This window comes from Symsagittifera roscoffensis, chromosome 5 (genome assembly GCF_963678635.1).
Source record: "Symsagittifera roscoffensis chromosome 5, txSymRosc1.1, whole genome shotgun sequence".
Lineage (NCBI taxonomy): Eukaryota > Metazoa > Xenacoelomorpha > Acoela > Convolutidae > Symsagittifera > Symsagittifera roscoffensis.
The window spans coordinates 33,591,830-33,606,219 of record NC_087066.1 but is presented as its reverse complement, the minus strand read 5'-3'; the positions used below and the strand labels follow the sequence as shown (position 1 = coordinate 33,606,219).

At 34.6% G+C, this 14,390-nt stretch overlaps 1 protein-coding gene across 1 annotated transcript in view; it reads right to left on the bottom strand.

The window, feature by feature from the left end:
• The window catches only part of LOC134845975 (uncharacterized), a 41,707-nt gene extending 29,328 nt beyond the window's left edge, over positions 1-12,379 (bottom strand). Inside the window, exons 1-3 of the mRNA XM_063863127.1 lie at positions 11,366-12,379; positions 2,912-3,050; positions 2,268-2,384 (exon numbers count right to left, since the gene is read on the bottom strand). Of these exons, the coding sequence (XP_063719197.1) occupies positions 2,268-2,384; positions 2,912-3,050; positions 11,366-11,792 (683 nt within the window). The 5' untranslated portion in view covers positions 11,793-12,379. The remainder of the gene's footprint in view (positions 1-2,267; positions 2,385-2,911; positions 3,051-11,365) is intronic.
• Between the last annotated feature and the right edge of the window lie 2,011 nt (positions 12,380-14,390).

Genomic DNA, 14,390 nt, shown 5'->3' with positions numbered 1-14,390 from the left:
GTCAAGAGAAATGCCATCTTTTGATCAACTTTGAGATTTAACCCCACAATAAAACTTAATCTCGTTAGAAATCACCCTGGATCTTGGAGATCTGTATGGCTAGCACCTTTGAAAAGAAAATTAAGTCAAACAACCTGTGTCCGCTTTCATTCAGTCTTCATAGCAACATCAATCACTGATTTCTTCTTTAACTTCATCATCTAAACACTTTCGTTCGCTTTTAGAACTCGACCAGATTTGAAATCTAGATTAAGAGGTCAGTACTGGCAATCAAAATACTTATACATATGGTTTGTGTACTTTATACGGAATGGCATGTACTACAAAGAGTGAAACAGAAATGAAAGCGACACGGGTTATTGACTCTGAATGTTTGATTATACACTAGCCAGCCGTTTTGCTCCCCTTTTTGGTACTTCACAATCTGGACCATCTTTAATTTTAGACCAGCCAGTTCAAAACTATTGAAGATGAGATCAATGCTCAAAAGTCCTTTAATAGTTGATGTGTTCGGTCACACGGTGCGACTTGAAAAAAAGCTCTTGAAAGCTTTGTTTTTGTTTATTTTTAATTGTTTACCTTTCAAAATGAAAACAAGGAATAGCAGATGAGGACAAAATGGAATACCCTAGAGGGAAAACAGAAAACAGCATACTCTTTCATGGTTAAATAAAACACATGTTGCTCAGATTTCAGATTACTTCAGTCTATTTTCATCATAAGTTGTCAGTACAGGCATCTTTGATTTGGCTGCTGATTGATTTGATACTAACAGAGCTGTCGAATTATTGTCACGAGATTAGGATTATAAACTTCAGAGCACAATTCTGAAATGCGTCAAAATGCGCATGAATTAATAATTTATTTCAAAAATCTCTCAAAATACGTCATTTGTCTATTTAAAACCAAATTCACGAGATAAAAATTATTAGCAAATCATATTTGGTTAGGTGGTTAAATTTAAACTTTATAATTTTTTTGTAGCTTTGTGTACTCGTGATGAATTAACATAGCGTCATTAGTCTAAATAAAAATATGCGACCTCAATCAAGTCAAAAAATCACCAACTCAATTGTTGTTCCGACCCATTAAAATGGGGAAGAACTTTGTATTCGGGTGTTTCTGTTTTTTTTTCTTTTTGTTTTCCATGCAAAATCAGGTACCACAAATATTCATCGTAGTGGGTCGAGTTATAAATCATATTGAAACCCTTTCAATGGTGATTCGAATGACAATAAATGTCCAACATTTCTTCACTGTGTTGAGAAAAACCCGTTTTGAAATTTTTCGTCTAATTTCGAGCTAATAAGGTGACTGTATAGGCTTACAATAGCTTATTTAAAGTATACAAGTAAAGGTAGTTTTTTTGTTCAGATCTTTTTATCATAACATGCAGAAAAAACTACACCAATTCGAAAAAAAAGAATTGTATTTTTTAAGACTGTGGTCGGAACATTCTGTGTACTTGCGCAGTAACCGGCTATCCTTGTTTCACTTTGATGTTTGAAGAAACTTTTGTAATCTTGAAAACTTTCTCAATTTTGATCTCAAAGAGTAAGAAAAAATAGCCTCCTTCCATGCATCAAATAATTTTCTAGCGTAACCCAGCAGCATTTACAAAAAGGACTTATTAATGGACTAACATACCAATTATGGTTATATCATTCAATTCAAAAATTCTCAGTCCCTGGTATTTTTAAATGTCACTTCATTTGCGAAGTTTATTCCACCAACGCGCTTCACGTTATCGAGGTACAATAGCATACCATGACAATAAGACGTGACAAATTAATTGATGGTATTAATGTAAAAAACAATGAACACAGAAGCAACAGCAGCTCATTACGAATAAAGCGACCGCCAATTGTGCCAGTGTGGCTCGAATGTATGTGTAAATAGTACCAAGTGCTCTTCATGTTACTTGACAATGTCACTTTTAGTTATTGAACTTCACTCTACCAGAACAACTGTTTGAGTGTACTTGCACCAACAAGACGACACGACAGAAAATGTGATGATTAATAATTCATATATATGAATGAATGCTTTGATTTATTAAAGCAGTGACAACTAGAAAGAAAAATGCGTGCAAGTATTTAAATTGGTTTCTTGAAAATAACTGTACGCTTATATATTTTTTCCCATTCGCCATGTTTTTGGAGAATTTGTGAGAAAGAATTTTGATGAAAAGTGTGCTATACCGATTTAAATGAAAAGTGTGCTATACCGATTTAAGGGAGGGTGAAAGTTAAGTGAGGTTGACTGACCTCTCGTGGAAAAGGATGACGATGATGAACATGAGAACTGCGAAGGTGATGTTGACGAACATCTCTCTACACACACAGCCCACCTCCTCAATAGGGTAGTAGCCATCCACCGGGAACCTAGAGCACAATCTACTTTCAGAAAGGCGGGCGGGAATGAAATTGTTAAGTAGATCCAAAATTTCAATTCCATAACGACAGGTTAAGTTTCTTTCCCTAATAATAGACCGACCATGAATCTTAATTAGAAGCTCGTACAGGCGTCAAATGTGGTATTATGCTAGTTGAACCCTATTGGTCATGATTTCGATTCTTCAAAAAAAAACTAATAAGTTCTCTCAGTGCCGAGAAAAACAGGTCTGAAGTTTTCTAACTCAGATAGAGGCTGACAGAAATTTTATAAAAGGAAGCCCTCCAAATATAGATATTCTAGACGTTAAGCTTTACATTAGCCATTCATTACCTCTTTTTCGTGAAAATTTTTACCTATTTCAAGCGCACTTTCTACAAAAAAAACTAACAAATATTGGATTAAAAAAATGTTGCAATGTTTTCGATTTTTCAAATATTTTAATTTTTTTAATCAGTGAGGTCTAAACATTTTAAACTACTCGTTTACCACAAAAAAGATGAGCAGAGGGGCCTACCTAGCAGTGAGTATGTCCTCGGAGTAGTACCATGAAACTATGGTCAGATCAGCTATAGCCAGTCCCACCAGTCCCGCGCAGAAGGCCTGTCTGGACAGGAACCAGTCGAACAGACCCACGCAGATGATGTACAGATTGCCTGAAAAAGAAACAAAGTAAACATCAAAAATCACATTAAAACATAGACAGCCGGTAACTGTGCCGGCTGAATGTCCCACTTTTTGCCCCATACACATTTCGCCCCTATTCAACCTAGTGGCACATTTCGCCCCTCACACATTTCGCCACTAATAATTTCACACATTTCGTCCTCGCACATTTCGCCCCTAACTTTTAACACAGTTAATTAACTCCGCTTTCTTAATGTACATTTTAGGGGCGAAATGTGCCAGTAATTTATGAGGGGCGAAATATCTGTGGGACGAAATATGCCAGCAAAAATAAATCTGAAAATTTCCAAAAATTTTTAACTTGTTTTTCTTGATATGATACTGGGACTTTATTTGAATTTTTTCAACGTCGCTCGAATTACGGCTGAAAGGGCTTTAATATGACAAATCTCTTGATTCATTCCGATAACTATTGTGGTATAAAAGCTAAAACACACCCGAATACAAAGTTCCTTCCCATTTTTCAATTGGTCGGAAAGTCGGAACTATTAATTGAAAGTTGCATTACTGTTCCGACTTTTGATACGAAAGTAACGGAATATTTGTGCTCGGGGTGGGTTTTTTTCTTCAGACAAATTTCGACTTTTTAACTAGCCATTTTTCACAAAATTTATTATATCATTCGAAAGGTATTGTTGTCCTGAGCTCAAATTTGAAAAAATATTTTACCTGTGATCATTTTTCGTAAAGTTATGGGGGTTTAAAGATTGCCATTTTGGCCAATTTGAGACAATTAACGCGCGATATTTTTCGCGCTATTAACGCGTAAGCGGAGAGTTAATCCGTCTTAGAAATCGTTCCAAATTGGTTAAAAGAAGCTTATTCGCCATAATTGGTTTGTTACAAGGAGCAGAATCTATCCTTTTGTACTTTGTATGGCGTGTGGGGGGATGATTTTCATTTTCATTTTATTTTTTCTTACATTTAATTTTTTAATGTTATTACTGCTCCATAAACCCCAAAGGCAGTCGGAACATTCAGGGCTTCGCCCTGATACGAGCCGTCTTGGTTAAGTTTTCTTTTGCAACGTACAAATAAATTTAAAATTCTTTTTGAGTACTAATGCCACTTTATGCTCTCTTCCGTAAACTAAACACTCAGGTATTCTATTTAAAAAATTGAAACTATCAATTTCTTCACTTTCAAGTCCTTATATTTTGATTCGGCACCTGTGATATTTCAGTTGATGTTTGACGTTTTTTTTTTCATTTCAATTTGGCCTTGCGTTTCTTTTGGCAACAGAACTGAAAAAGTAGCTCAACTAACAAGGAAAGAAGATCAAAATGTTTACTGAGCATGAACAAAAATGTTTTCTTTTTGTTCAAAAAATGCAAAAAAATAGAGCTTGCACGAAATAGTTTCAAGTTTGCATGAAAGAAAGCAAATAATCGGAAACAGATTGAGATCTATATCAATCAAAAGCGAAAAATCCCTTTAAACTTGATGCTCAAACAAAAAACCAACTCATCTATAAACAAAAAATTTAATTCATCCATAACTTTCACCCGTAAACATAAAACAAGACTGCTCGTATCAGGGCGAAGCCCTGAATGTTCCGACTGCCTTTTAAGGTTTATGGAGCAGCAGTAAAAACATTTAAAAAATTAAATGAAATAATATAAAGCGAAAATTTTTTTTTTTGAAATTTTTTATGAAAATCATCACCCCACACGCCATATAAAATACAAAAAGATAGATTTCGTTCCTTGAAACAAATCAATTATGCCTAATAAGCTTCGTTCAACCAATTTGGAACGATTTATAAGACGGATTAAATCTCCGCTTACGCGTTAATAGCACGAATTATATCGCGCGTTAATTGTCCCAAATTTGTCAAAATGGCCAAAATGGCAATCTTAAAACCTTCATAACTTTACAAAAAATGATCACAGGTGAAATATCTTTTCAAATTTAAGCTCAGGACAACAATACCTTTTGAATGATAAAAAAAATTCCGTCAAAAAAGGCTAGTTAAAAAGTCGAAATTTGTCTGAAGAAAAAAACCCACCCCGAGCACAAATATTCCGTTACTTTCGTATCGAAAGTCGGAACAAAAACCATTGCTGTCAATTTAGGAAATTTAAATCGTTGATCAATAAATTTATGACGTAATTTTGTCTTATTTCCTAAGTCCATGGAATAGAAAACTCTATTATTAAAATCAAGGCAACATTTGGCATTGGCAACAAAACTACTAATGTTGAATCATTTCTAGCCTCCTAGCAATTAAAAAAGTACACACTGTGACAGAAGAAAAAACTGAAGGGAAAAGGAAATGAACGTTTATGCTCTCAGTAGGAAAGAAATTGTTTTTTATTCGGAATGAAAATATTAGAGATGGCTGCATAATTCGGCTTACAGCCTTATGCTGCCAGTTTGTCGGTCTCTCGATTAAGACTGAGGCGTCATCTTAAATAAAGTGCGGAAAAAACAAGGAGCCTTAATGCCTGGATATGAAAATACATGTTTAGGATTCGATTTCAATAAATGAGCGAGTTAGATTTTTATTTTGTTTCAATGTCAAAAGTATTTGGTATTAAAATTAGTTTCACGAGAAAAAACTTGAAAAAAAAATGAAAGAAACTTGAATATGCAAAATAGTTTTAAAATGCTAACAGCAGCAACTTTCAGTTATTTTTAGAAGTTAAGTTATCGAAAGAATAGTGGTTCTATAACTTCAGGTGACAATAATTTGCTCTTTTTAAAATGTTTGCCTTTTTACTTGTTAAAAAAACAGATCCGTCGAAAAATTGACCAATATCAAAAATAGTAGGTCAACTAGGTAAAATTTGGTTTTTCCTTCATAGTGCAAACACGATTTTAATTTTTCATATTTTTAATGAATTTGCGACTTAAATAAATCTCACCCCGATTTTATCCCGCCTTCATTTCCACCTGAAGCAACATTTGTGAACAAATAAGAGGGTGCATGACCTGATAAAGGATTTCCTCAAGCTGGTATATACCAATAATTCCCCGCCCAAACAACCCCTCCTAAACGCCCTTTTTCGTCCAATTTAAGTTCCTCTTTTGGGATTAGTTTGCAAGTAACGTGGTAATATTACAATTACTTCTGAATAAATGTTTTCCCAGCTCCAAAAAATACTCTTGTAAGTTAAACATGAAGCAATCACATGCCAACTTTCGGCCATAAACTGCACTTTTATTCAGTTCTGAGACGAGAATTCCAACACTGTTTATATTTCCCGGATAATTTAAGTCTTTTCGTTTCCAGTTAGCTCCTTACATGAAACTCAACAAGGTAAATAACCGGGAAGAAAACTGTAAATGAAAAGAGAAACTTCTCGCTTTTTCGGATTTCACCTGAAGGTGAAGGTGTCTAATAAAGTCAACCACCTACATAAACCCAAAAGGGTGTCATAAAGTATCACATTGGGTGATTTACTACTACCACCAGAACTATTCCATTTTGGGAGACGAAGTTCACCCATGACTAGTAGGAAGTTATTTCAGTTACCAGGGAAGAACGGGGTCCACATTTTCAGTTTAAATATTTACACTGACAACTAAACTGGCGAAATTGAAATATACGCAAGCTGGTACAAAGTAAACGCCATTAGCTCAGAATCAACCTGCTTTACCCAGAATAGCACCTATGTCGCCTAAACAAATTGGGTAATTTTGACCCGTTTATTGACATCAATATGTTCGCTTTTATCTGAAAACGGGTGCTTAATTTTGGAACCTAACTTTAGAGAAAGCTCTGAATGACTAATTTATCAGAAGCACTCTATTTTTCATGGCCACGAAAATTCGCTAAATCTAAGTTCCCAGAAAGCTACCCAGATTTAACCCATAAGAGCATTTTGTTTATTTATCCCCGTATAAACTAAGCATGCAACGCTGTTTGTAAACTATCAACTTTTCACTTGCTGAATAAATCCTCAAAATTCACTGGAATGCGTGAAGATCATAATTGCTCACTCGCCTCATGAACTTTATCACAGATTTACTCGAATCATTTGGGGAGAATCAACATAAGAATACTTTAAATGTTCTTGTTTTCATAGAAATTTCAGGAATGTTGGGAACTGAGTGAATTAAACGGAGTGAACTTATAGCACAGGCAAGGTATGTTTATGTTATTATGAACCCAGTTAGCACCTAAATCAGCTTTCTTTTGGGCTTAGGTTTTCACAGCTATTTCTAAATGCCTCTAGGTTAACGAGGACGGAGGAAGTGATTTAAAAGTGCAGATTAAAGGCCTTATCTGAGAGGATTCCTCGAGGCTTCTATTCAAAATCGCATCCAAGTAGCGAAAACAAAGCCTATGCTAAAGAAAGCAAAACTAGACTTGGTCAGATTTCACTTTCCACTTATTTGACTGCAAACTTTGGTTCAAACTTCCCCCAAACGCGGAAAACACTATTACAGCTGAAGTAGGTTCACACTTTCTATGATTGAATTACGCCATAAAATCAAATTTAAGTTTTAGGAAATCTTTGTGTTTGGTGCTTCTGTTTCTAATTTATGGTACTCCAATCGAAAAGAAATGGCGTCAAAAGATACAGCCAAATGGAAAAAGGACTAAAGAGAGTGATTTTGGATTGACAAAGGGGAGGTAATTAGTTTCTAAACGGCACCTGAAATGCCTGTTAAAAGTCAAACAAAAACTAAGTGTAGATCTGAGGCGTTTGCTAACAGTTTGAAAAAATTATTATTAGTTTTATCAAGTTCTTAAGAGGTCAATGCGAAAAAAAAAACAATTTTAAAGTTTAAATACAGACGCGAAACGGAGCAAAAACCTGTAAAGTCAAATTGCACAAGCCATGACTTCTGGCTGAAACTAAATGGCTGCAATCCAATAAATTATTCAAACACGATTGTTCAAACGTTGGAAAAATGTTATCGAAAAAAAACGAAAAATCAACCAAAAAAAGTTATCAAAATATAAACATTTTAGCATTAGACATAGAGGCGAAGCTGAGCTTCGCAACACTTGCAATACATCTAAATCTATCAACATGAATGAAGATAATTTAGAAAAATGCCCAAACAATAGATTGCAAAATTAGCAAAGCGGTGACAAAGCAGAAACTCTTCAAGGAAATACGAAAAAACAAGAAATGCATCGTCAAGGCAAATAAAATTACAAATTGAAGGAGTAAATCAAACACTAAAAGCAACATTAAAAAATGCGCTCAGCAAAAAAAACGATTCCAAGGTATGGCAACTAAGCTGACAAACCATAAGCAGACGAATAATTGGCCGATAACTTAATTTGAAACAGAACATTTCCCGTTTGAAAAAAACTTTTGCCATAGTATTCGTTACCTCCAGGCTAAGTGGACCGGGAACGCTAAGAAATTTGATCACATGCGACACAACATAGACCGGGAAATAAGGTACCACTAGATATGAGTCAAGAAATCTAGATTAGAAATTGAACAAAGTTAACTACGGGGAAAAAGTCTACTCTCCGATTGCAATACCCTTGCTTATCACAAGGGTAAAAAAACGAACACGAAAACGACGAAACAAATTATGCTTCACTCAAAAAACGAAAAAAGTTCGAGCCTGTTTTTAACTAGCAAAAAACCAAATATTATGATTTTATTCTTTTTAGACATCTAATTGCTGAAGAAGCAGAGAGATAAATGAGTTGTATTACTGAAATTAATTTAATTTAATTTTTCTCAAAACGATAAACTTCTAAAAAAATATTTTGGCAAAAAGTATCTCAGATTTTGATCAACAAGAATTCCCAATTTAAGAATACTCCAGTCTTGGTAAATTCCAAGCCATCAGAAACCGTTTTAACGTTTCAACCAATGCAAGATAAAAACCTATCATAGCAAAATTTCAAAAAAGGTTGTAACTAACATGAAACGAACAAGCTGCTCAGAAGCCCGAGAAGAAACCTTTGCACTAAAAAGCTATGGACGATAACAGCCAGTCGCTCAACAAAAAGCGCGACATTTTTTACCACAAAGGCCAAGTTGCACTTCGCATAAACAATCAAAAATATGATCATTAACGCTTCTGGAAAACACTGAAAAAGTAAAACTCTGAGTCTACAAAGTTTCTGAAGTGACGCACGCCAATTATGAGTCTACATAATTCCAAAGTGACGCAAGCCAATTATGACGCATTAGCAGTACCAGTCAATTTGAAAGAAGAAATTTACCAACTATCATGCCTCAATTTATAGAGCGGACGAATTTTAACTAGTATACAAAAACATCCGGACCTGCCCAGGGTCGAACCCTCTTATTTTGTTGTGGGTCTCCTTCACTACCTCTATGCTACAGATCCATCATACCTTGAAGCTAAAGTGCTATTTGTAATATAATAGTCTGTGTTAATATCCTTAGCATTGGCTGTACTTAATAGCTGTTTATTGCTCTTATGTACATGCTGCAATAAAAGAACACTTTCAAAATGAACACTAATATCTGAGTCTTAGGTTGGAAAAAAAGATAGTTCATACTATCACAAGCTTTGCTTGTGTAATAATGGAAAAATTGTCTAAGACGTTCTTTGAGGTTTTTTCTGTAGTTTCAAAAAATTCTAGTAGAACTTCGATCAATGTCGAACAATGCCAAGTGAAAAAAGTAGAAAAACATTAGATAATTAAACTGACATAAAAAAGCTGGCATCGTAAAAAAAACATTAAACTTGAGTAAAAAAAATTAAAAACCATCAAATTAGTTGAAGAAAACTTAATTAAAACATGTTATTCTACTAATTTGGCTGCAGTAACACCAAAAAAAAATCAATTTTAACGAATTCTCTGTTAGGAAATGTAGCGAGTCTGAGACAAAATTTATTTGTCTACCGAGTATTTATTGTACCGAGTATTTATTTTGATGCATTGTTTACTGGCGATTTTTCAAATTTTCAATTTTATAATTTACAGCATGTAATCAATCACCATGTGATCATAGGTCTTCGTGAAGATGGTAATATTGGAATATAATTTCTGAAAAACGGTCAGTATTCTGGAGGACTTCAAAAGAAATAAAGCACATCTCTTTGATTAGTTCATTTGCTCAATTTTCTCAGAAATAGTTAGTTTACTACGAAAAATAGTAATGAACTTAAATCCGGGGCCTGGTGATGATACAACCATCCAATTTTGAAAGCAAAAAGGTATATAGATATCTGCAGCATGGTTTAGTTTTTTGAGAATTCTATTATTGTAGCTACAACTCAGTCTAAAAAAGTACTCCTTTCCTGTGCTTCCTGTCGAAACTTTAGAAAAAATTTTCGGTTGGAAAACTTAGTTGATGTGCACGTAGGTCAGAATGTTCCGAATGATAGTTTGTATGCAGGCATAAAAAACTTATCACTTTTTTTTGCTAAAATACCGAGATTAATTGTAGCCGAAATGCCAAAAAATCTTGCAGCCAACAACAAGAAATCATCACCAACTTAACGGACCCATTTTTCATATTTGCCTTTTCCCGGGACCCAACTAAATCTGGCACGATCTTCAAAGAATTGGGTTTAAAATGTACATTGCAGCACACCAAATTTGGTGAATTTTTGATGAGTAATTACTAATAACTTTTTTTTTATCTCGAAGGCGGTGTACTACTATGATAGAGTGGTGCCTTGAAAAAAACCAGGTCCCTTGAGAAAAAGACACCTAGACCTCTCAAATCTTTTCATAATTATGATTACGCCTTTCAGAAAATTGTCGCAGTATATTTTCAAACAAATTTCATGTTTTTTCCTCTTAAAACCTCCTCATCACCATTATAAGGTTTACAATTAAAAAAAAACGCCAATAGTGGGTTTTGATGACAAACAAGTCAACAAAATTATATGGTTGTTAAACCGTAAAATAAAGTAAAGCGAGCAAATTTCAATATATAAACAATAGTGATTACAATTTTCAACCTGAAAAGTTTTTTTGGCTGCACATATTTAGCAAGATTTTTGAAATGAATAATTGAAACACAAATTAGTTTTCAAAATTAAAACATGCGAAATGCATGCGGGACCTGTCTATGATAGTTACTTTTTCGAGGGACCACTCTATCATAGTAGTACCGAAGGCGGCAAAAACTTGTCCACAAACCATTGCAAACTATGAATTGAGGAAAGGTAATAACTCGAAACATAGTGTTTTTAGAATATTTTCAGAAAAAAATAAAGCTCAAATTTCAGGCGTCTTGCGAAACATTGGAACAGTAAGAACATTCAGGGATTTTGCAACAAATTTTAGTGTTTTTACACATTCGCTTTTCCAGAGACCTAAGGTTATCCCATTGTACCAATATAGGAGAATGAGCTGCTGGTTTAGAGTAAAACTAACCGAGGTAGGATATGACGACTAAGACGGAGTAGAGCACCAGTTTCACAATGACCATCTCACTGTCCAGGGTGAAGGGCTTAGTGTACCAACAGGAGGTATTCCTCAACTGGGTCAGCTCCCCCGCCAGTCCCTTGCAAATGGGCACACCGTCGAACTCAACCGGACAAGATTGACGTTCTTGTCCTTGCTTCGGGGCCTCGGTCTTCGGTGGTTTCTTAGTCGTCGGTATGTAATTCTTGTTCGGAATGATTAGGTACGAAGTTCCATTGTCTATTTTTTGGATCAGAAATTCGTCGTTAGTGTTAATTACATTGTCGTCTAGGAACGGTAGGTTCTTGGTGTCTATATCCTCCGGAATTGCAGCCGCGAAATTAAGAGATATGTAGCAAAGAACGGGAATCAGTCGAAAGACTAATAATGAAATCATCTTTGCCAAAAATAAAAGGAATACGTTAAAATAACGCTTTTTTAAGTAATTTAACAGTATGTTCTCCCAAGTTTAACCCGGTTATAATAATATTTTAAAGGCTGGTAAAATAAATCAACAAATTTCGTATTTGAAAAAAGGTAATGGAATATTGTGAGCGCAATTTTTTCAAAATCAATAGCAACGTAACTTAGTATAACAAAATTATGATGCATCCGTCTCATTCAATCACGAGGTTTACCTATTGCAATGGTTGTGCATAAAATGTTTTTTTAAAAAGATTTTACTGCAGAAAACGTAAAATTACGCGCTTACTTCAACGTTCAATAAAATCCGTCCGCTGAAAAATCATTCAAATGAAACAGCTGAGAGAATAAATAAATGATACACAGCAAAAAATATATTATTTTGAATAGTTTTATTCAATTCAGTCTTTTTCTTTTGTATGAACTAAAATTTAGAATTCTGGCGATTCGGAGTTCAAACAGATAAATTCAATTCATTTTCTTCGTACATGTTAAAAGACGTTTCACGGCGGCGCATTTTCTTTTTATCTGCTGACTTAGTTACGTAATTGTTGAGTAATCGGCCAATGGTATTACGTAAAGATTTTCTGTAGTAGTCTCAAATGAGAAAAGCTTTTAACTGATTGGATGAAAAATAGAATAAGGGTTTACATATTTTACGGTGGCCAGTCAATAAGCAGAATAGTATAAGAGCAGAATAGGTCCAAAAGCAAAAAAAAAACAAAAAAGATCAATTTTTACAAGCTAATCGGTAAATTAAGTATAAGGATTGTCAATTTTACCAAAAAAAAAACGAACGTTTATTGCACAGTTTGAGTAGCTTAATCAAGATTTAAAAAAACCTTAATGAAAGTATTCAATTTATGGATAACTTATTCATTTTCTTGGTATTTTCGACGATGCTAACAATTGTTTCATTAATTAACATCCTCCCCCTCCTCCCCTGCAAACACGTTTAGGGGGGGGGGGTGATGATATTTTGGTTCTGAGTTCACATTTGGAGGATGTTAACTTGATCCCACTCATAACACTAGTTTGCAAAGTACAACAGTGCCGAAACTGAAAATAGTTTCAACACTTCCGAAAGTTGATGATATCTGGAAGGGGGCGTTCAACAGAGTTATGAATTCTGTTTGCGAAATGATCGCAATTTGCTTAAATACTGTTTGTTTTGTGTGATAACCAATGAAACTTATAGTAACTTAAGCTGTAAGACTGAGAATTTCAATTGTTAGCGTCCGACATTTGATTTTTGAGATCGATTGGTTTCAGCTCAGATCTACTGGCTTAGTTCCATACGTGTGTATGGCGAAGTGAATAAAAACAATGTTTTGTTTTATATTGCCACTAATGGCCTTATCAAAAAATAGATAACAATATACGAAAAAAGTACATAGCATCAAACATCAAGGTTGCTGTAACTGCAGTATCAATGACTTTGGTTATATATGTATAACCTCAAGGTTACTGCAACTGCAGTACTACATTCCCCTGAGGTCAAAGGAATATTTATCATATTAATGTATGTAAAGTTTTAAAAATAGTATAGGATTTTTGGCACTCAGTTTTGTAGCGCTTTTTTATTGAATTGAATTTTCGTTTCCTTATCATTCCATGGTCAACGGTATTTTTCACGCTGCATCCCAAGTCCTGAATATATCGAGTGCTGTATATATGAACTTGGGCCGAAATAAATGCCTTACTTCAAGCTCATATCGCGTCTCCGCCGAATGAGGATGTTAACCTGATTCGGGGAAGGATGTTAACTTGATTCGGGTGGGGGGGGGATGTTAAGTAGACTAAAATAACGTTTTTTCGACCACAATCAGAATGCAGCAAAATTAGAATTCTCAATAGAAAGCTCAGCGCTAGTCCACTGCTTTTAATAATAGGGGTGGCAATTCTTAAGTAAATACCTATGGGGGCAATTGTCAGGTAGATCCTTAGTATTTGATCAAACATTTGTCAGATGCAACCTCACGGGGGGAGCCCAACAGTGTCGAAGTACAACAGTGCCGAAACTGAAATTGGTTTCAACACTTCCGAAAATTGATGATATCTGGAAGGAGGCGTTCAACAGATTTTTGAATTCTGTTTGCGAAATGATCGCAATTTGCTTAAATACTGTTTTTTTTTGTGTGATAACCAATGAAACTTATAGTAACTTAAGCTGTAAGACTGAGAATTTCAATTGTTAGCTTCCGACATTTGACTTTTAAGATCGATTGGTTTCAGCTCAGATCTACTGGCTTAGTTGCATACATGTGTATAGCGAAGTGAAAAAAAACAATGTTTTGTTTTATATTGCCACTAATGGCCTTATCAAAAAATAGATAACAATATACGAAAAAAGTACATAGCATCAAACATCAAGGTTGCTGCAACTGCAGTATCAATAACTTTGGTTATATATGTATAACCTCAAGGTTACTGCAACTGTAGTACTACATTCCCCAGAGGTCAAAGGAATATTTATCATATTAATGTATGTAAAATTTTAGAAATAGTATAGGATTTTTGGCACTCAGTTTTGTAGCGCTTTTTTATTGAATTGAATTTTCGTTTCCTTATC